Here is a 21,096-nt window from a genome sequence, read left to right as displayed (position 1 = left end):
CGGCAGCAGACAAGAGCATACTAAAACAGAGCAACAGGAAATCCTGGCATGCAAGACAACTTAATAAACATAAAATAGAAATGAACCACTACCTGTGGTTCATAACAGTATCCCCTCCTTAAGGGTGAGCTCCGAGCACCCCATGACACCCACGGGGAACATAAACAGAAGTATAACATGAAATACCTAACAAAAATGCAAAACAGGAATGAGCCACAGCCGTGGCTCATAACACCCCCCTGGCACAGCGAACCCGGCTCCTGGGGCAGACGAAGTATGCAGGCACCAAGTGGGGTGGATATGGGGGCAGGATGTTGGGCTGGAGCTACTTTAAAGGGGTCTGCAAGGCTGGTTTGGTGGGAGCTCACCCAAAGCCTGTGTGCTCTCGATGGCAGCCAAGCCACGCCCCCACCCCCATTTTTTAATTAGTGGTAACTCCCTGTTACCTTCAGAAAATCAAAAAGAGGGGGACAATCAATATATAAAGAATACATAAGGAACAATAACTAAAATAAAGGAATAAGGGACAATAAATAAAAATATAAATAAATGGATAGGATAAGGATACATTTAGTACAAAGCGCGCCCAATGTCACTTCCGGTTCCAGACGCTCGATGCTCTTTCTCAGTAATAGGGTTCTACTACATACTTGAAATGTATTTGTAGTTGATTATGTGCTCATATTGCTTATTATACTAATGTATAAACTGTGACTGCTGAATTTACTATAAATCTGTCAGTTTTTTCCTGTCTATTCTGATCTTCAATGCTTGTGCAAAGCAGGGTAGGGTCGGATTTTATGTCACTCTAACAAAATTTAAAGTGATTACAGTCACATATTGTGTAGTACACTGTGCAAGTGTCTGATTATTTATCATGTCTAAGAGTGGCAAGGGTGAGGAAAATACACTCACAGCAGCACCAATACTCATCATGTTTGCCAAAGCTGGGTTAACCTCTCAGGATCTGGTTCAAAAAAATTGTTTTAGCTTTCATCAAAGTCTCTTGAAAAATCCAAGGAGGACACAGGGGCAAGTTGAACCACCATGGGCTACCTTTGTACAGACATTATCCAGTATAGCTCAGTGGATAATTCCAACTTCTGTACCAGGGATAGGTTACACGATTAACCCTTACATGCAGCATTCCTCCTGGGGTTTATCAGCAGGGCAAGCAGCAGCCTCTCAACAAAAACAGGCTGAAAGGCCAGTGGTAAGTAAAGCACATAGACATGAAACAACATCTTCACAGTCTACACATGCTTCAGATGAGGATTCGTTGGAGAATGAAGACTCATTACACTCTGGTTCTGCATACGAAGATGAGGAAGGAAGGTCTCAGCTCAGTGGACATATCTGAGTAAATTAATGTGATGAAAGCCATTCTGTCCTTAGAATAATCAGCAGAGCCTGTGTTAAAATCCAAGACATCTGTGTTTAAATGTCCCAATACAGTCAGGACTGAGTTTCCTGGGTCAGAACAGCTGAAGAAAATTATGGAAGAGGCTTGGGCTACTCCCAGTAAGAAATTCAGAATTCCAAGGAAATGGAATTCCAATTATCCTCCTCCCCTACAACCACTTTCTGCAACATCACAATGGGATCCCAAAGGGCCTTCAGGCCTTTGGTATGAGACACTTTGAGACGAATATTCGAGGTGGGGATATAGATAGCAATCTCCTTAGGTTTGAGAGCCAAATGATATTCCTAATGGGATGTCAACATCCAAGAGGTCTGAATGAAAACAACAGTTACTTACCTTTTTTGTGAGATTGAACGTACATCAGGAGAAAACTTGATCCTGTTGTATACCATTATGAGATCCAGTGTGTATCCAGGAGTTTTCCCTTTTGAGTAAATGATTACCTGTCGGATACGTCCACCTACTCACAAGTTCAAGTGATGATCCCCTGGGATTTGAGAGATCAAATGTAAATGACAGCTACCTATCTTTTTTATAATTGGGGAACTATGATTCTGATATATACCATCATATGACTTATTGTTTTTTTTGCCTTTCTAGGATTCTCTCTCTTGAGAAATTGATTACTTACTTGTTGTGTCCATATATATCCATGGACTCAGTTGAGGGTATTTTGAGGTCACATTCATTATTATATATTAATAGACATATGTCTATTTCATATATATTTAGGGGATGATTTGTACTTATAAATCCATTGTAGGGGCTAGATTCCTGTACGTGTCCCTTATTTTATGCATATTATCAATACCTGTATTGCTAACTTCAGATCTGATCCATATAGGAGGAGTATACAGTAACATAGTCATTATTAGATGTGGTGTTTTAGGGAAGAGCCCTGGATATACTTTAACATAGAATTTATTCACCTATGCAGGGAATACATGAGTATGTAACCTATTTGAGGCTAGCATTCAAATAAGTCCACACAGACCATTAGGCATTGGGTAGTAGACAGAAAAATGCAGCGCTTAAATGGTCACATAAGCAAAAACAAATAACGTATAAAAATGCTTATTTAATAAAAAGTTGCATGCAAGCAACGAAACGCGTTGGTGGGACTTGCCTGATAGCGTGTTTACTTAAACCTTGGAAGGATTGGACCTGGACCAAGCCCCCGCAATTGCCTTTCAACAAATTGGACCCTTAAAAGAACCTATAACTACCGTGGAGGAGTCACATCTACCACCCTCTGAGGAGCAGCAACTTTGCGGATGCAGCTTCGCTTAATTACCTCAAGGGACGCTGGTGGTAACTATAAACTCACGGATAGGACAAAGGGTCCTTCTTTGCAAGGGGACTATTATAGGAACAGGTTCCTTAATACCGACCTTCTACAAGGACATTTTGATATATGAAAAACACCTATCATGATTGAAAATTTTGTGAAAGTTTAACTAGATATACTTCATTAATACAGATCACCTTTTAACATAAGTTTTATTAAATAAGCATTTTTATACGTTATTTGTTTTTGTTTTTGCTTATGTGACCATTTAAGCGCTGCATTTTTCTGTTTTACATATTGTTTAGGGGTCTGACCAACCCTTTCCTTACAGCTGCTGTGGGGAACCACCCATCTAGCGCCTGGGTATAGGTAATACCTTTGGGTATTGCTTTTCTATTTCTTTTGCATTGGGTAGTAGACACTTTGAGATGAACATCCGAGGTGGGGACACAGATGGAGATCTTCTCAGGTTTGAAGGTCAATGGCATCCTTAATGGGATACCAGTATCCAAAAGGGCTAAAGGAAAATAATAGTCACTTACCTTATTTTTGAAGATTGAACATACATTAGGTAAAAATGTGATTTTGATGCATACCATCATGTGACCCACTGTGTACCCGGAATTCTCCCTTCTGAGAAACAGACTACTTACCTGTTACACTCATTTATTCACAAATCCAAGTGATGATACCCTGAGATTAGTGAGCTAAAATATAACAATAGCCACTTACCTTTCAATGATGGGGAATTAAGATCTCGATGCACACCATGATACATTTTATTGATTGATAGCTCTCATGGGATTCCCTTATTTGAGAAATTGATCACTTACCCGATGTGCCCACACATTTATGGATTCAATTGAGGGTACTGTGGGACCAAATTTACTATATGTCGGCAGATATCTGTCTAATTCTATACATATCTAGTAGATGACATACGTTCATTAGATTTTTTTTCTTGCAGAGGTCAAAATCTTACTTGTATGTCTTATATGTTACAAATACTATTAATAACCATATTGATAAAGAAGGACTCAAATCTTTAGATGAGATCTATATAGAAGGAGCATACAGCAATATACAATTCACCAGACGTGGTAATTTAGAGAAGATTTTTGCATATACCTTATCATAAATTCATCCATTTTTGTAGGGAATTTATTGGAAAATGATTAATCTGAGAATACCATCATATTGAGTCCTCACAATCGGTTTAAATACTCTAATATAAATAAATATATATATATATATATATATATATATACACACAATATTATTTTCACCTTCACGTTTCTGCACGTTTATTTTATATAGCTTTTACTTCATTCATTTCACATGATTTGTTTATTTATTTTATTTTTTCTCACATATGCACATTCACATTAATTTTTATAATAATTCTCACCACTCAATTTTGATAATTAATTTAATTAACACGTAAAAATGTATACACTCTAAGGTCATTGACCAATATTTTGTTTTGCACCTATCACGGTCATAATTCTTAAATCACTATCACTCATACACATATAATATAAGCATTAAACCGCAGGACCATTAATATATTCATGCTCAGCATTAGCTAGTAAATCCCAACACCAGAACTACCAGTCTAGGATTTCTATCAATGTATGATCCCCCTTCCCTCTTAACTTATCTTATGATGAAGAGAGAAATTATCCTAGAGATCATAATATGCAATTAAGCATTCAATAATATATGTAATTATACCCAAAAAAATCCGTTCATGTAGTACAAATTCTCTAAGATTCGATTATGTATAGATTCTCATCTGCTGAATGTGTTATTTAATTTCTCCTTTTATTTAACTTATGTTGATCCCCGGGTTCTATTATGATCTGGGAATCATCTACCAAGATTGGACGTTTTAGACACATGACATGTGTGAGACAATCAGCGCTGCAGAAGTAAATAGGAGCCTTGGAGAGGACGATGTGATGCGTGATCACATGCTCACACACCCGTCCGCGATTGGCTCCCCTTTCCTTTATAGTCATTCTAGGTAGGGCAATCGGGTTTGTCCTGACGAAGCTGGTGTGAAACATGCACGTTGGGTGGCGTTTCAAAGTGGCATTGATATGCCTGCTTAATTCACTGTGACATTTTTTTTACATTTAATCTAATGATATAAAGAATTGTGTAACAATACGACCAGAAATATCCAAATGAGTGACAACCAATCTAGTTTATCTATGGGATGTATAGTGAGACAATACTTGAAGATAGGTTAGCACATACGCACCTCAGGTTATCCGTGATATATAGTAAACTTCATGTGGTGCAATGCCTGAATGGAACTAGCACAGCACAGCATATCTGTGATTTAATGGCTCCTAGAGAACATTTCCTATGATAGGCTTTCTCAGAAATACGGAGTCTCACATATGAGTGTAATTGAATCAATGTAATACGTGATATCAGGGCCGTAGCTAGGTGTGTGCGGAGGGGGCACCACACATAGCGCTGCAGGGTAGGGGGTGCTGTTGGTGGCACTTGTCAATTATCTACCTTAATTACTTTCACTTGCAGCTTCCCCTCTTTTTGAAGTCCAGCATCTCCTGACTGCACCTGTCTCCTACCTTGTCGCCTTCTGTCGCTAATACCTAAACAACATTCATAAACTTAACTTGAGATTTCTTTGTTATTCAGTCACACTATCCTTTATTACATTGCAAAATGCTGACATACCCGGAATTCAAACCCACTGCCTGTGGCACTGCAGTCAGACAGTTTATTCATTGAGCTATCTGCCCTTGCATAGAAAGGTAGATAATTCTAAGCTAGAGAATTCTATTTGAAGCTTACCTTGTACTTTGTGAAAAAATGATCAGCATTGCGGCTGAGCAGATCTATGTAGTGTGTGGCTGCAAGAGATTGCATGTGTGGCTGCACACTACATAGATCTGCTCAATTGCAATGCTGATTATGTTTTTATAAACTTACAGTAGCTTCGTATAGTGTACATAGTTTTTATGCAGGATCAAATAGCTCAATGAGTAGGGTGTTTGATTCAAATTCAACAGGTTATAGGTTTGAATCCTGGGTATGGCAGTATATTGAAACGTGTTAATTAATAAAGGGTATTGTAACTGAATAACAACAAGCTTTCTCTCTCTATTATAAATATAATGTGGAAAGGATGTCATAGCATTGTCATGCCCCTTTCCAACGAGTCATGCGCCTTATGTCCCAATTGGAAAAATGTAAGGGGGGGGGGGGGAATACCCAAATAAAAACAGTACACACACACCGTGAAAGTAAAACTTTATTACAAACATGCCGACACACACATACTTACCTATGTTCACACGAGGCTCGGTCCACTTCTCCAAGTAGAATCCAAGGTGTACCTGAAAATAAAATTATACTCACCAAAATCCAGTGTAGCATCTCTCCTCTTTTTTGTAATCCACGTACTTGGCAAGAAAACAAACTGCATTACCCGGACCACCACTGAAAGGGGTCCCATGAAAGGGGTCCCACTGACTGCGAGTAACCTCACCGCTGACCTGCAAAGTTTCCACCATTGAAGATAATGGAGCGATTATGTGCTATGCGCGTCTGACAGCTCAGACGCGCACAGCCAATCAGGAGAGTGCCACGACGTGGCGCTCCCTGATTGGCTGAAGGGACCCTCTGTGACAGGAGTCACGGGGGTCTCAGACATGGGACCCCTTTCAGTGCTGGTCCGGGTAAATGTGGTTTGTTTTTTTGCCAAGTACGTGGATTACAAAAATGAAGAGGAGAGATGCTACACTGGATTTTGGTGAGTATAATTTTATTTTCAGGTACACCATGGATTCTACTTGGAGAAGTGGACCGAGCCTCGTGTGAACATAGGTAAGTATGTGTGTGTCGGCATGTATGTAATAAAGTTTTACTTTCACGGTGTGCCTGTACTGTTTTTATTTGGGTATTTTTTTGTAGTAGAACTACAGGTACCAGCGGGCCCGTTTCCCCCCCGCATGCTGGTACTTGTGGTTCTCCAAGTACCAGCTTGCGGGGAGGCTTGCTGGGACTTGTAGTTCTGCTACAAAAAACAATACTCTTTCTTTGTGTCAGTTGGCTATCAGCCTCCCATCCACAGCCCATGGATGGCGGGGGGGGGGGGACAGCCTCGGGCTTCACCCCTGGCCCTTGGGTGGCTGGAGGGGGGACCCCTTTATTTAAGGGGTCCCCACTCCTTCAGGGTACCCCGGCCAGGGGTGACTAGTTGGGGATTTAATGCCACGGCCGCAGGGACCTATATAAAAGTGTCCCCCGGCTGTGGCATTATCTCTCCAGCTAGTGGAGCCCGGTGCTGGTGTTAAAAATACGGGGGACCCCTACATCTTTTGTCCCCCGTATTTTTTGCACCAGGACCGGACACAGAGCCCGGTGCTGTTTCTAAAAATATGGGGGATCCCCTGTCAATTTCCCCCCCGTATTTTTACAACCAGGACCGGTTCAAAGAGCCCGAAGCTGGTTATGCTTAGGAGGGGGGACCCCATGCATTTTTTTCTTGATTTTAACCCATTCCCACCCCTTCTCACTGAAAACCATGTGCTCTCTCTATTTTAGTCAGTTAAAAAAAAATATTCTTTTAAAAAATATATAAATAATATTTGTGGCTCCTAATAGACAAAGCAGGTACATAATCCATTCTAATATAAATAGATATGCTATTAGCAATAAAAAAACACACAAAAAAAACATGTTTTTACATTTTTTATTAGATTCCGCCAGCAAAGTGAGGCGGAATGAAATTGACGAAATTACTTTCGAACAGCACTCTTGTCGAATCGACATTCTTCAATTGAATTTTGGCGATAACCCGCATTTTTACCACTGCGGACATGTCGAATTTAACAACTGTCGAATTTCAAAAAGTCGAATCTGAAACGTCCGTTTTTTTGTGGAAAAGTACTGTATTGCATTGTCGAATTTAAAATACCACGTTTTTCGACATTTGCGGCAATTTGACCACAATTACAGATACCCCATCATTACAGTACTGCCAGCAGGAGAACTGCATAGCAACACTGTAACAAATGTGTTACACCGCAGCCTGCTCTCCCTCTGTGAAGGGAAGGATTTAAGCCGTATCAGCTACAATCAATGTCAGAGTATGTAGCAATTGGATAAGAAACAATGTATAAATAAATCTGCTACAGTGAGGTTCTTTTCAATCCACCTTTCAATAACAGGCTTTTACATGATATGTGCTTCTACTACTTCATTTATGTTTAAACTATCTCACGATTTGAGTCATCCACAAATGAAATGATACGTTAAGAATTACTTATGAGCTGTTTATTTAAACAGTTCAGACAACCAATTAGGTTGAGAACCCCATAATGAGAAATGGTAATATACCCCAATATTAGGAGACTATAGATAACTCCTTGGCTGGATTAATCACTCAATACTGTAAAACACCATACATGAATGTGACTGTCACCCCTTGGTATATATAAAACAATGACCACAGGTATACCACAAGGGACTAATGATATATTATAATCCAATCCTAAGGGAAGAGATATAACAGTAAATGTAATATTGTGACACATCCCACAATATTATATTGAACATAGAACTGCATAGGTGGTTCTACTTGTGTCAATTCATATAGTAAGTGTGGGATTGTGGGATCATTACTCAAGGGGTTTGGACTTACAGTACATTAATACGACTATAGCTTATATAACAATGATTACAGACATACTGTAAGGGATTTAGGACATATTGTGGGATCCGAATAACTTCTCAATATTGTGATCTATCCCACAGTAATGTGTTGGACCTAGAATTGTATAGGTGGTATTACCTGAGATAGTTGATATACTACGATTGGGGATGATTAACATTAAAAGTTATATTTTATACAAATTAATAATTTTCTCTCTCTTAGTGCACCAACAAAGAGACAATCTTCTTTTTCTTACCTTTCCCTACACCATGAGCCATAATGGCTTAAGGAAAATAACATAAACATATAGTATGTTCCCCACACTGACCATGTCATATGAAGATATAATGACACTAGGAATATGTACAAAATGATGTTTTGATAAGATACTGATGAATATGTACTTGAGCAGAAGAAGAAATATATCACTTATCAATTGAGACACGCTTACCAAAAGTATCTATTTATATCTCGTGGTTATAGAGCTAAAATACTATGATTTACAATTAATTTACTATAAAAAATTCCCTTACTGATATGCCTTTTGGCTTACTATATAGACTTGTGATAGACCTAGGAAGTTTTACTTTTATGGACTAGCTAAAAATATAAAGGCTACAAGCACCTCTATAGGACTCATTAATGAAGAACTGAGAGACATTAGAGAAGATGTGATTCAATATCCAGTAGCCATCCATTAGTTACTGCTCAGAGAAGGTAGCGGATGGAAACAATTTAAATGAATGTGTTGTTTTAATATCTCAGATCATTACAATTCCATTGAACAGAAGCTTAAATTACTACAAGATTTACAGGGACACATGAACCAATCGGCTGATTGGGATCTTTTTGGATGGATGGGAGCTAGTATTTCTAAGTGGCTATATCAAGTGTTACATTATGTCATGATGATAATTCTTATAATTCTCATACTCTATGTAAGCATCAAATGTCTGCCGGCCCTTGGTCATCAGTGTGGCAAAATACTAACACCCCAAAGAAAGACAAAAACTAATCTTATGGTGATGCCCCCGGTTACCTACACTGCGGTAGCCCACACATGATCACACTGACAGAAATATACACTTAATAGGTGCGTACATGCTTTTGCTTCATACACACACACAGCAAGAAAAACCTCAACCTATAGCCAGGGTAAAGAAACAACAAGTTCTGTCGCTACCTCTTCCATTTCTCTTATCTACACAAGTTTTCGGGAGGGTTGAGACTTTTCGCATCGATACTCAGTGGACTAGTGCCAGCGATTGTATCCAGAGAACGGGTTTTCCTTATTCTATCTCACATCTCACACTACTCCACTCATCACCAGACAAATCATTTAAACATGGTGAGTATTTGATTTATTATATGATAGTTGTTTAGAGATTAAACAAAACAGTGGAATGTTGAAGTTATATCAAATATCCTGTATTGTCTCATTAAATTGTGCTATGATTCTTGATATTATAATGTTCCCTTAAACAGTGTCTTCTTTTAGTATAGAGTTACTATGCACAGAGTAATATTCTCCCACAACCCTTGAGCATCATTTGATTAGGTGTTTATGTGGCTAGTAGCAAGGCCTGTGTGTAGATAACGAGAGCTCAATGATATTGTATGAGACTTTGTGGCAGAACAAGGACATATCATGGAATATCTGATGGACCTTCACTTTAGACAACACGTTATTATGAACAAGAATGACCTTTATGACAACAAAGCCTATTAGAGAACCTAATTGTTATGTATAGGAGATTCAAGATTCATGGACAAGTCTGCCATCTTATGGATAAAACCACTCTCTTTAATTAGCTAATCTGACCATATTTGGTATTTCCCCTTATTGTTCATCAACCAATGTATCTCCATGATTTAATCTATATGTACGCCTTGTTTGTAAATAAGCTCTGAATAATTGTATAATGTTATGGTATAAATAATATAAAGTCAGTGTTCTAAAGACACAGGCTCATTGATGAATTCTGTCTTGGTCCAGGCTCCTCTGTGCAGAATATTGGGTGTGGTTCCCTCTTTGATAATAAATTCTATATGCTGAATATCATCACAACGGAGAACTCTCTATTATTATTATAATTCGGCTCTAACACCAGACTTCTTGTATTGGGACTGTTTGCCATCTCCTTTTCTTTTTGTTTTCCCTTGAGACAGAAAGGGCTGAAAAGCTGGAATTTTAGGCTTGAATTTGCATGTGGAAGGAAACTTCACATTTTTGGAGTCTGCTTCTGACTCCAAGATACTGGTTAATTCTTTACCAAAAAGAATATCTCCAGTAAAAGGTAAACACTCCAAAACATTTTTGGATTCTGAATCAGCTTTCCATGTACGTAGCCAAACCGCTCTGCGAGCGGCTACTGCTGAAGCTGATGCCTGAGAGGCAATATTACCCATATTCAAGACTGCTTCTTTCAAAAACATTGCAACCTGTTTGATATGTGCTACATGAAATTTTTGCTCTCTATATGCAATTGAAAGATCCATTTCCAATGCATCAGCCCAGGCAGCCACTGCTTTTGCCAGCCAGGCTGAAGCTTTGATTGATCTTATGATTGCCCCAGATGGGGCAAAATATTTTTTTTGCCAAAAACCATCAACTCTCCTATCCATGACACCATTTAATGATGTTGAAGGAAGAGGTAATGTGGATATTCCCACTAATAGAATTACATGCGTATCTACTTTGGGGGCCACCTCCCTGTTTAAACAGTCCTCAGCCAGAAGAGGATAACTGGAATTCCATTTCCTTGGAATTCTAAATTTCTTACTGGTTGTAACCCAAGCCTCTTCTATAAATTTCCTTCAGCTGTCCTGACCCAGGAAACTCAGTCCTGACTGTTTTAGGACATTTAAACACAGGTGACTTGGATTTTAACACAAGCTCTGCTGATTATTCTAAGGATAGAATAGCTTTCATCGCATTAATTAACTCAGATACGTCCACTGAGCTGAGACCTTCCGCCTCAGCTTCGTATGCAGAACCAGAGTGTAATGAGTCTTCATTCTCCAACGAATCCTCATCTGAAGCATGTGTAGACTGTAAAGATATTGTTTCATGTCTATGTGATTTACTTACCACTGTCCTTTCAGCCGGTTTTTGTTGTGAGGCTGCTGCTTCCCCTGCTGGATGTGAGAAACCCCAGGTGGAATGCTGCATGTAAGGGTTAATAGTGTAACCTAACCCTGGTACAGAAGTTGGAATTATCCGCTCAGCTACACTGGATATTGTCTATAAAAAGGTAGCCCATGGGGGTTCAACTTGCACCTGTGTCCTCCTTGGATTTGTCAAGACTTTGATGAAAGCTAAAACTATGTTTCTGAACCAGATCCTGAGAGGTTAGCCCAGCTTTGACAAACATGATGAGTATTGGTGCTGCTGTGAGTGTATTTTCCTCACCCTTGCCGCTCTTAGACATGATAAATAATCAGACACTTGCACAGTGTACTACACAATTTGTGACTGTAATCACTTAAAATTTTGTTAAAGTGACATAAAATCCGACCCTACCTTGCTTTGCACAAGCATTGAAGATCGGAATAGTCAGAAAAAACTGACAGAATTATAGTAAATTCAGCAGTCACAGGTTATACATTAGTATATTCAGCAATAGGAGCACATGATCAACTACAAATACATTTCAAGTATGTTGGAGAAACCTATTACTGATAGAGCATCAAGCGACTGGAACCGGAAGTGACATTGGGCGCGCACACACAAGGACGCACACGAGGATGGAGCGACAAGGTGCTAGAGCCATGAGCCGCGGGAGCCAGAAGCCGGCAGTAAGGGGGAAGCCAGCGGCCGGGGAGAGACAATAGTCAGGAGGAAGCAGTGGCCAGAGGTAGCCAGCAGCTGGTGGGGAAGGGAGCCTGCAGCCGGGGAGAACAACTTCTGTGTACAGATCAGTGGAGCAGGGAGCAGATAAGTATTAACTTTCCCTATTAGCTTTTCCCACTGTGTTGTATAACGGATTGTCTTCCTTTGTCCATTACTGCATTTTATTGTTGAGTCCCTGTATTTGTACTAAATTTATCCTTATACTATCCATTTATTTATATATATTTGTTTTTATTTGTTTATTGTCCCTTATTCCTTTATTTTATTTATTTATTATTTGTCAGTGAGACAGTGTCTCTGGCACAGCTGTGTAATCATGATGTGAGTGTGTGTGCTGAGTAGTGAGTACTGCTAGCAGCAAGTCTAACAGCTTAACTGCAGTGTAGCAGTGTGGTGGGGGTGGGGAGAAGGGGGTTGCTACACCCATGAGTCAAGGAATGGAGTAGTTGGATGGGACTCACACAGCAGGTGGTGAAAAGCTTAAAAAGGAGGAGTGGTTGGAAGAGGAAGGAACTAGTAGGTTCAGAAGGGATTAGTAAGGACTCTCAAGGGAAATTGGAGTGGGATCCCACAGGTACCAAACTGGGTAAAGAGCAGCTTTTAGGAAGGAAATAGGTGAGCCAGTCCCTGTGGTTGACCCTTCTCTGCCTCATGTGGGGTGGATCCTTGGACTCTCCAGTTCCTCAGGAGGCTGTGGATTCTTCTTGCCCACTACCTGGTGGTTCTGTGGTCATCTCAGGCCATGAACCTCCCAGATGCCTGGACTCCAGATAAACATGAAATGGTCATGGAGATGGTCCTGGGCTCTGTAGAGGAGGAGGTGGAACAAGCAAAGGAAAGTTGTGTCCCTTCTGAAGGGGCAATGGTGGACATTGTGAATGGTGAAGGGAAGGTTTTTTTCGACAGAGGGTTATGCCATATATAACAAAAGCATGGGTCCTCAGCCTATATGATGTGCCACCATTAATGTGACTTGTCTTGTCCGACCAAGCTTGATTTATGGGCTTTGTAATTTTTTTAAGCAGGATAAAGGCTGATTTTTTTTATTTCTGCAGTAGACTAGAATAAGCCCAGATAGTCCCACTTCCATTATACCACCTGAAGGTGACGGTCAGTGACCACCGTGCCATCACTTACCTGTATGCTTACACGAAACAGAATGATGGAAAACTTACACGGTTTCTTTACATCTTCTGGGGTCCACTCCGAGATTAGACATTATGGCGTTATTACTCAGACGGGAATATAAAACAGAATAAAAAATAAAAGCTTTAATGTAATAATTAGATGCAAACAAAAGCTTTTATTATGAAATACAGGGGAGTATCCGCACCATATAGATGTAACATACAACAAACCACCGCAGATGGAACCCGGGTGACTCTAATGCACATGGTAATGTACAGGGTATATATGGATAGGATCTTGTATCTGAAAACACTCGGCACTCCTTATCAAGATGAGTGACTGCAACAAGTTAGGCAAACTAGAAGTGAAAACACGTTCCAATGGCCGCCATATTGTCGTGCAGCAATACAGATTGTGCAAACTGGTATTAGACATTCACATTTACACAAAGCACAAGATACAAAATAAACAGCAGAAAAAAGACCTAAGCATTTGGGATGTATTATTTAGGAAGTAAATAGAGGTACATTAATGAAAAGTGTGAGTAACAGTCATCAGTCTGCTTGTGAAGGTCTCTAGAGTGGTGGCCTCTTGGACTGTGCAAGGCAGTACGTTCCATGGTCAGGGCTGCAAAGCTAAAAGTTCAACCCTTAAATGAATGACAGGAGATTCTTGGTACTGCTGGTAACAGTCCATCTGTAGAAGCCAGCAAGCAAGCAGGGCAGTAAGGAGGCAGAAGCTGCTTCTAGCACCTTGGACCATGTAATGTTGGGCTGGGAAGGTCAGTTAGCCAATAATGAAATAGATTTGTCATCTTACAGGCAGCTGGTGAAGGGAGTAGAGAATGGGTGTTATGTGGCAGGAATGAGCTGGTTAGGTAACAGCTTGGCTGCTGCATTCTGTACTAGCTGCAAGCTCTGTAATTCTTTTGCTGGGTGACCCAGGTAGATGGCATTGCAGTAGTCTATGAACTTCTGAGGGAATCAAGTGCTTGATTCTGGCTATGGTCCACAGATGGAAGAATGAGGATTTGTATGTGGCAGATACCTGATGTCTGTGTCAGCCACATACCAGGACAACACAAAGATTCAGCACACGTTCAGTATTTTGTGATTCTGAACACCAAAGCATAAATCCAGATGGTTGGTAAAGCTGTAGTCTTGTCCTTTGTTGGTGAGCTTCTATTATGTTTCACAAAGACTGAGTCACAGCCAACTGGCATCATCCACCCCTGGCGCTCAGCTAGACAACCATTTATTGGTATTAGGTTCTCAGTACATGGAGCAAAAAGCAGGTAATCAGCATAGCAGTGGTAGACCAGGCCATGACGTCTGATTATATCACCCAGTGGTAGCATGTATATTTTATAAAGCATAGGAGATCGGATTCACCCTTGAGGAACATTGCACGACAGTGATAATTATACTCCAGAAGATTGAAATGGTTCTGTACTTTGGTAATGTCTAATATGTTCAACAAGAGCGGATTTATTTCTCTCACAGCATGAAAATGGCTTCTCATCTGTGAAATCGCTGATGTGTAACAAGTTGTGATTTCCATGCAAAACATTTCCCACACTCAGAACAGGAATACTGCTTCTCACCTGTGTGACTTCTCTGATGTGTAACAAGATTTGATTTCTGTGCAAAACATTTCCCACACTCAGAACAGGAATACGGCCTCTCACCTGTGTGACTTCTCTGATGTGTAACAAGATCTGATTTCCGTGCAAAACATTTCTTACACGCAGAACAGGAATACGGCTTCTCACCTGTGTGACTTCTCTGATGTATAACAAGATTTGATTTCTGTGCAAAACATTTCCCACACTCAGAACAGGAATACGACTTCTCACCTGTGTGACTTCTCTGATGTAAAACAAGATGTGATTTTGTTGCAAAACATTTCCCACACTCAGAACAGGAAAATGGCATCTCACCTGTGTGACTTCTCTGATGTGTAATAAGATTTGATTTCTGTGCAAAACATTTCCCACACTCAGAACAGGAATACGGCCTCTCACCTGTGTGACTTCTCTGATGTGTAACAAGATCTGATTTCTGTGCAAAACATTTCTTACACGCAGAACAGGAATACGGCTTCTCACCTGTGTGACTTCTCTGATGTATAACAAGATTTGATTTCTGTGCAAAACATTTCCCACACTCAGAACAGGAATACGACTTCTCACCTGTGTGACTTCTCTGATGTAAAACAAGATGTGATTTTGTTGCAAAACATTTCCCACACTCAGAACAGGAAAATGGCATCTCACCTGTGTGACTTCTCTGATGTATAACAAGATGTGATTTTGTTGCAAAACATCTCCTACACTCAGAACAGGAATATGGCTTCTCACCTGTGTGACTTCTCTCATGTTCAACAAGAGCTGATTTCTGTGCGAAACATTTCCTACACTCAGAACAGGAATATGGCTTCTCACCTGTGTGAGTTCTCTTATGTGTAACAAGATTTGATTTATATGTAAAACATTTCCCACACTCAGAACAGGAATATGGCTTCTCACCTGTGTGAGTTCTCTTATGTGTAACAAGATTTGATTTATATGTAAAACATTTCCCACACTCAGAACATATCAGTGGCCTCTCACCTGCCTTACCTGTCTGATGGGTAATAGGCTTTGTGTTCTGTGTAAAACATTTGGCATCTATAGAACACGGAAACACTGTATCTACTGTCAGAGCTGTAACAGATGCACCAATATCAGAGTGATCAGGAGAACATTTCCCAGGATCAGAGGGATCAGCTGATAGAGCTGGATGTATAATTGGGGTAATGGGGTTAGCTCCTGGAGAATCCTGTCTACTGTCGTTATCGGTTATTTCAGAATCCAGGGATAACATTAGATGTCCTTCTGAGATGTTCCTGCTTGTGTGTCCATCTGCTGGAAATAAAATACATTAATACATAAAATGAGTAGACAAGACCCAGGGTGTTACAGGACACAATATATAATTCTATAACTGACATTTTTTTACCTGAAATCATTGCTTTTATGTTTATTAAAAAACAAAAAAGCTAGGATGCTTAGACTGGAGCTTGATCAACACTGAACGCTCATGTGGGATTACTAGAGGTGACATGGACGCTCATGTGGGATTACTAGAGGTGACAAATGCAAAATCATGCACTTGGGTCTCAAAAATCCAAAGGCTAAATATAGTATTAATGGCGCTATACTGAAAACTACTGAGGAGGAAAGGGATCTAGGATTCACTATTTCAGATGCTTGGCTGCATTGGGAGAGGAATCAGCAGCAGAAAGAAAGAAGTAATAATGCCACTGCATAGGTCATTGGTACGGCCTCATCTTGGAGGGGGAGAGCAGGAGTATAATAGGGGCTGATGGCTCCTGATGTATGAGATACACCAGAGTGTGTGGGGAGGAGACTGGTCATGTCTCTGGGCTGGTAACACACAGTGACATGATGTGAGGGGGAGAGCAGGAGTATAATAGGGGATGATGTCTCCTGATGTATGAGATACACCAGAGAGTGTGGGGAGGAGACTGGTCAGATCTCTGGGATGGTAACACACAGTGACATGATGTGAGGGGGAGAGCAGGAGTATAATAGGGGCTGATGGCTCCTGATATATGAGATACACCAGAGAGTGTGGGGAGAAGACTGGTCAGATCTCTGGGCTGGTAACACACAGTGACATGATGTGAGGGGGAGAGCAGGAGTATAATAGGGGCTGATGGCTGCTGATGTATGAGATACACCAGAGAGAGTGGGGAGGAGACTGGTCAGAACTCTGGGCTGGTAACACACAGTGACATGATGTGAGGGAGGAGCAGGAGTATAATAGGTGCTGATGGATCCTGATGTATGAGATACACCAGAGAGTGTGGGGAGGAGACTGGTCAGATCTCTGGGCTGGTAACACACAGTGACATGATGTGAGGGGGAGAGCAGGAGTATAATAGAGGCTGATGGCTCCTGATGTATGAGATACACCAGAGAGTGTGGGGAGGAGACTTTTCAGATCTCTGGGCTGGTAACACACAGTGACATGATGTGAGGGGAGAGCAGGAGTATAATAGGGGCTGATGGCTCCTGATGTATGAGATACACCAGAGAGTGTGGGGAGGAGACTGGTCAGATCTCAGGGCTGGTAACACACAGTGACATGATGTGAAGGGGAGAGCAGAAGTATAATAGGGGCTGATGTCTCCTGATGTATGAGATACACCAGAGAGTGTGGGGAGGAGACTGGTCAGATCTCTGGGCTGGTAACACACAGTGACATGATGTGAGGGAGGAGCAGGAGTATAATAGGTGCTGATGGCTCCTGATGTATGAGATACACCAGAGAGTGTGGGGAGGAGACTGGTCAGATCTCTGGGCTGGTAACACACAGTGACATGATGTGAGGGGGAGAGCAGGAGTATAATAGGGGCTGATGGCTCCTGATATATGAGATACACCAGAGAGAGTGGGGAGAAGACTGGTCAGATCTCTGGGCTGGTAACACACAGTGACATGATGTGAGGGGGAGAGCAGGAGTATAATAGCGGCTGATGGCTGCTGATGTATGAGATACACCAGAGAGTGTGGGGAGGAGACTGGTCAGATCTCTGGGATGGTGACATACAGTGACATGATGTGAGGGGGAGAGCAGGAGTATAATAGGGGCTGATGGCTCCTGATGTATGAGATACACCAGAGAGTGTGGGGAGGAGACTGGTCAGATCTCTGGGCTGGTAACACACGGTGACATGATGTGAGGGGGAGAGCAGGAGTATAATAGGGGCTGATGGCTGCTGATGTATGAGATACACCAGAGAGAGTGGGGAGGAGACTGGTCAGAACTCTGGGCTGGTAACACACAGTGACATGATGTGAGGGGGAGAGCAGGAGTATAATAGGGGCTGATGGCTCCTGATGTATGAGATACACCAGAGAGTGTGGGGAGGAGACTGGTCAGATCTCTGGGCTGGTAAAACACAGTACATGATGTGAGGGGAGAGCAGAAGTATAATAGGGGCTGATGGCTCCTGATGTATGATATACACCAGAGAGTGTGGGGAGGAGACTGGTCAGATCTCTGGGATGGTAACACACAGTGACATGATGTGAGGGGGAGAGCAGGAGTATAATAGGGGCTGATGGCTCCTGATATATGAGATACACCAGAGAGTGTGGGGAGGAGACTGGTCAGATCTCTGGGATGGTAACACACAGTGACATGATGTGAGGGGGAGAGCAGGAGTATAATAGGGGCTGATGGCTGCTGATGTATGAGATACACCAGAGAGAGTGGGGAGGAGACTGGTCAGATCTCTGGGCTGGTAACACACAGTGACATGATGTGAGGGGAGAGCAGGAGTATAATAGGGGCTGATGGCTCTTGATGTATGAGATACACCAGAGAGTGTGGAGAGGAGATTGGTCAGATCTCTGGGCTGGTAACACACAGTGAAATGATGTGAGGGGAGAGCAGGAGTATAATAGGGGCTGATGGCTCCTGATGTATGAGATACACCAGAGAGTGGGGAGAAGACTGGTCAGGTCTCTGGGCAGGTAACACACAGTGACATGATGTGAGCGGGAGAGCAGGAGTATAATAGGGGCTGATGGCTCCTGATGTACGAGATACACCAGAGAGTGTGGGGAGGAGACTGGTCAGATCTCTGGGCTGGTAAAACACAGTGACATGATGTGAGGGGAGAGCAGAATAATAGGGGCTGATGGCTCCTGATGTATGATATACACCAGAGAGTGTGGGGAGGAGACTGGTCAGATCTCTGGGATGGTAACACACAGTGACATGATGTGAGGGGGAGAGCAGGAATATAATAGGGGCTGATGGCTCCGGATGTATGATACACACCAGAGAGTGTGGGGAGGAGACTGGTCAGATCTCTGGGATGGTAACACACAGTGACATGATGTGAGGGGGAGAGCAGGAGTATAATAGGGGCCGATGGCTCCTGATATATGAGATACACCAGAGAGAGTGGGGAGAAGACTGGCCAGATCTCTGGGCTGGTAACACACAGTGACATGATGTGAGGGAGAAGCAGGAGTATAATAGGTGCTGATGGCTCCTGATGGATGAGATACACCAGAGAGTGTGGGGAGGAGACTGGCCAGATCTCTGGGCTGGTAACACACAGTGACATGATGTGAGGGACGAGCAGGAGTATAATAGGGGCTGATGGCTGCTGATGGATGAGATACACCAGAGAGTGTGGGGAGGAGACTGGTCAGATCTCTGGGCTGGTAACACACAGTGACATGATGTGAGGGGGAGGCAGGAGTATAATAGGGGCTGATGGCTCCTGATGTATGAGATACACCAGAGTGTGTGGGGAGGAGACTGGTCAGATCTCTGGGCTGGTAACACACAGTGACATGATGTGAGGGAGGAGCAGGAGTATAATAGGTGCTGATGGCTCCTGATGTATGAGATACACCAGAGAGTGTGGGGAGGAGACTGGTCAGATCTCTGGGCTGGTAACACACAGTGACATGATGTGAGGGGAGAGCAGGAGTATAATAGGAGCTGATGGCTCCTGATGTATGAGATACACCAGAGAGTGTGGGGAGGAGACTGGTCAGATCTCTGGGCTGGTAACACACAGTGACATGATGTGAGGGGGAGAGCAGGAGTATAATAGGGGCTGATGGCTCCTGATGGATGAGATACACCAGAGAGTGTGGGGAGGAGACTGGCCAGATCTCTGGGCTGGTAACACACAGTGACATGATGTGAGGGACGAGCAGGAGTATAATAGGTGCTGATGGCTCCTGATGTATGAGATACACCAGAGAGTGTGGGGAGGAGACTGGTCAGATCTCTGGGCTGGTAACACACAGTGAAATGATGTGAGGGGAGAGCAGGAGTATAATAGGGGCTGATGGCTCCTGATATATGAGATACACCAGAGAGAGTGGGGAGAAGACTGGTCAGATCTCTGGGCTGGTAACACACAGTGACATGATGTGAGGGGGAGAGCAGGAGTATAATAGGGGCTGATGGCTGCTGATGTATGAGATACACCAGAGAGTGTGGGGAGGAGACTGGTCAGATCTCTGGGATGGTGACATACAGTGACATGATGTGAGGGGGAGAGCAGGAGTATAATAGGGGCTGATGGCTCCTGATGTATGAGATACACCAGAGAGTGTGGGGAGGAGACTGGTCAGATCTCTGGGCTGGTAACACACGGTGACATGATGTGAGGGGGAGAGCAGGAGTATAATAGGGGCTGATGGCTCCTGATGTATGAGATACACCAGAGAGAGTGGGGAGGAGACTGGTCAGAACTCTGGGCTGGTAACACACAGTGACATGATGTGAGGGGGAGAGCAGGAGTATAATAGGGGCTGATGGCTCCTGATGTATGAGATACACCAGAGTGTGTGAGGAGGAGACTGGTCAGGTCTCTGGGCTGGTAACACACAGTGACATGATGTGAGGGGGAGAGCAGGAGTATAATAGGGGCTGATGGCTCCTGATGTATGAGATACACCAGAGAGTGTGGGGAGGAGACTGGTCAGATCTCTGGGCTGGTAAAACAGAGTGACATGATGTGAGGGGGAGAGCAGGAGTATAATAGGGGCTGATGGCTGCTGATGTATGAGATACACCAGAGAGAGTGGGGAGGAGACTGGTCAGATCTCTGGGATGGTAACACACAGTGACATGATGTGAGGGGAGAGCAGGAGTATAATAAGGGCT

General features: G+C 42.4%; 2 protein-coding genes across 2 annotated transcripts in view; one reads left to right on the top strand and one right to left on the bottom strand.

The window, feature by feature from the left end:
• LOC134984833 (zinc finger protein 850-like) overlaps positions 1–21,096 on the top strand; it is a gene marked incomplete at its 5' end in the record, with an annotated part of 204,041 nt that overhangs the window by 47,663 nt on the left and 135,282 nt on the right. The window lies entirely within an intron of this gene.
• Positions 13,543–21,096, bottom strand: part of LOC134984834 (oocyte zinc finger protein XlCOF22-like) — a 101,907-nt gene continuing 94,353 nt past the window's right edge. Inside the window, exon 7 of the mRNA XM_063950309.1 lies at positions 13,543–16,292. Within this exon, the coding sequence (XP_063806379.1) occupies positions 14,905–16,292 (1,388 nt within the window). The 3' untranslated portion in view covers positions 13,543–14,904. The remainder of the gene's footprint in view (positions 16,293–21,096) is intronic.

This window comes from Pseudophryne corroboree, assembly GCF_028390025.1.
Source record: "Pseudophryne corroboree isolate aPseCor3 chromosome 3 unlocalized genomic scaffold, aPseCor3.hap2 SUPER_3_unloc_85, whole genome shotgun sequence".
Lineage (NCBI taxonomy): Eukaryota > Metazoa > Chordata > Amphibia > Anura > Myobatrachidae > Pseudophryne > Pseudophryne corroboree.
The sequence above is the reverse complement of the archived record's forward strand: the minus strand, read 5'-3'. Positions and strand labels throughout refer to the sequence as shown.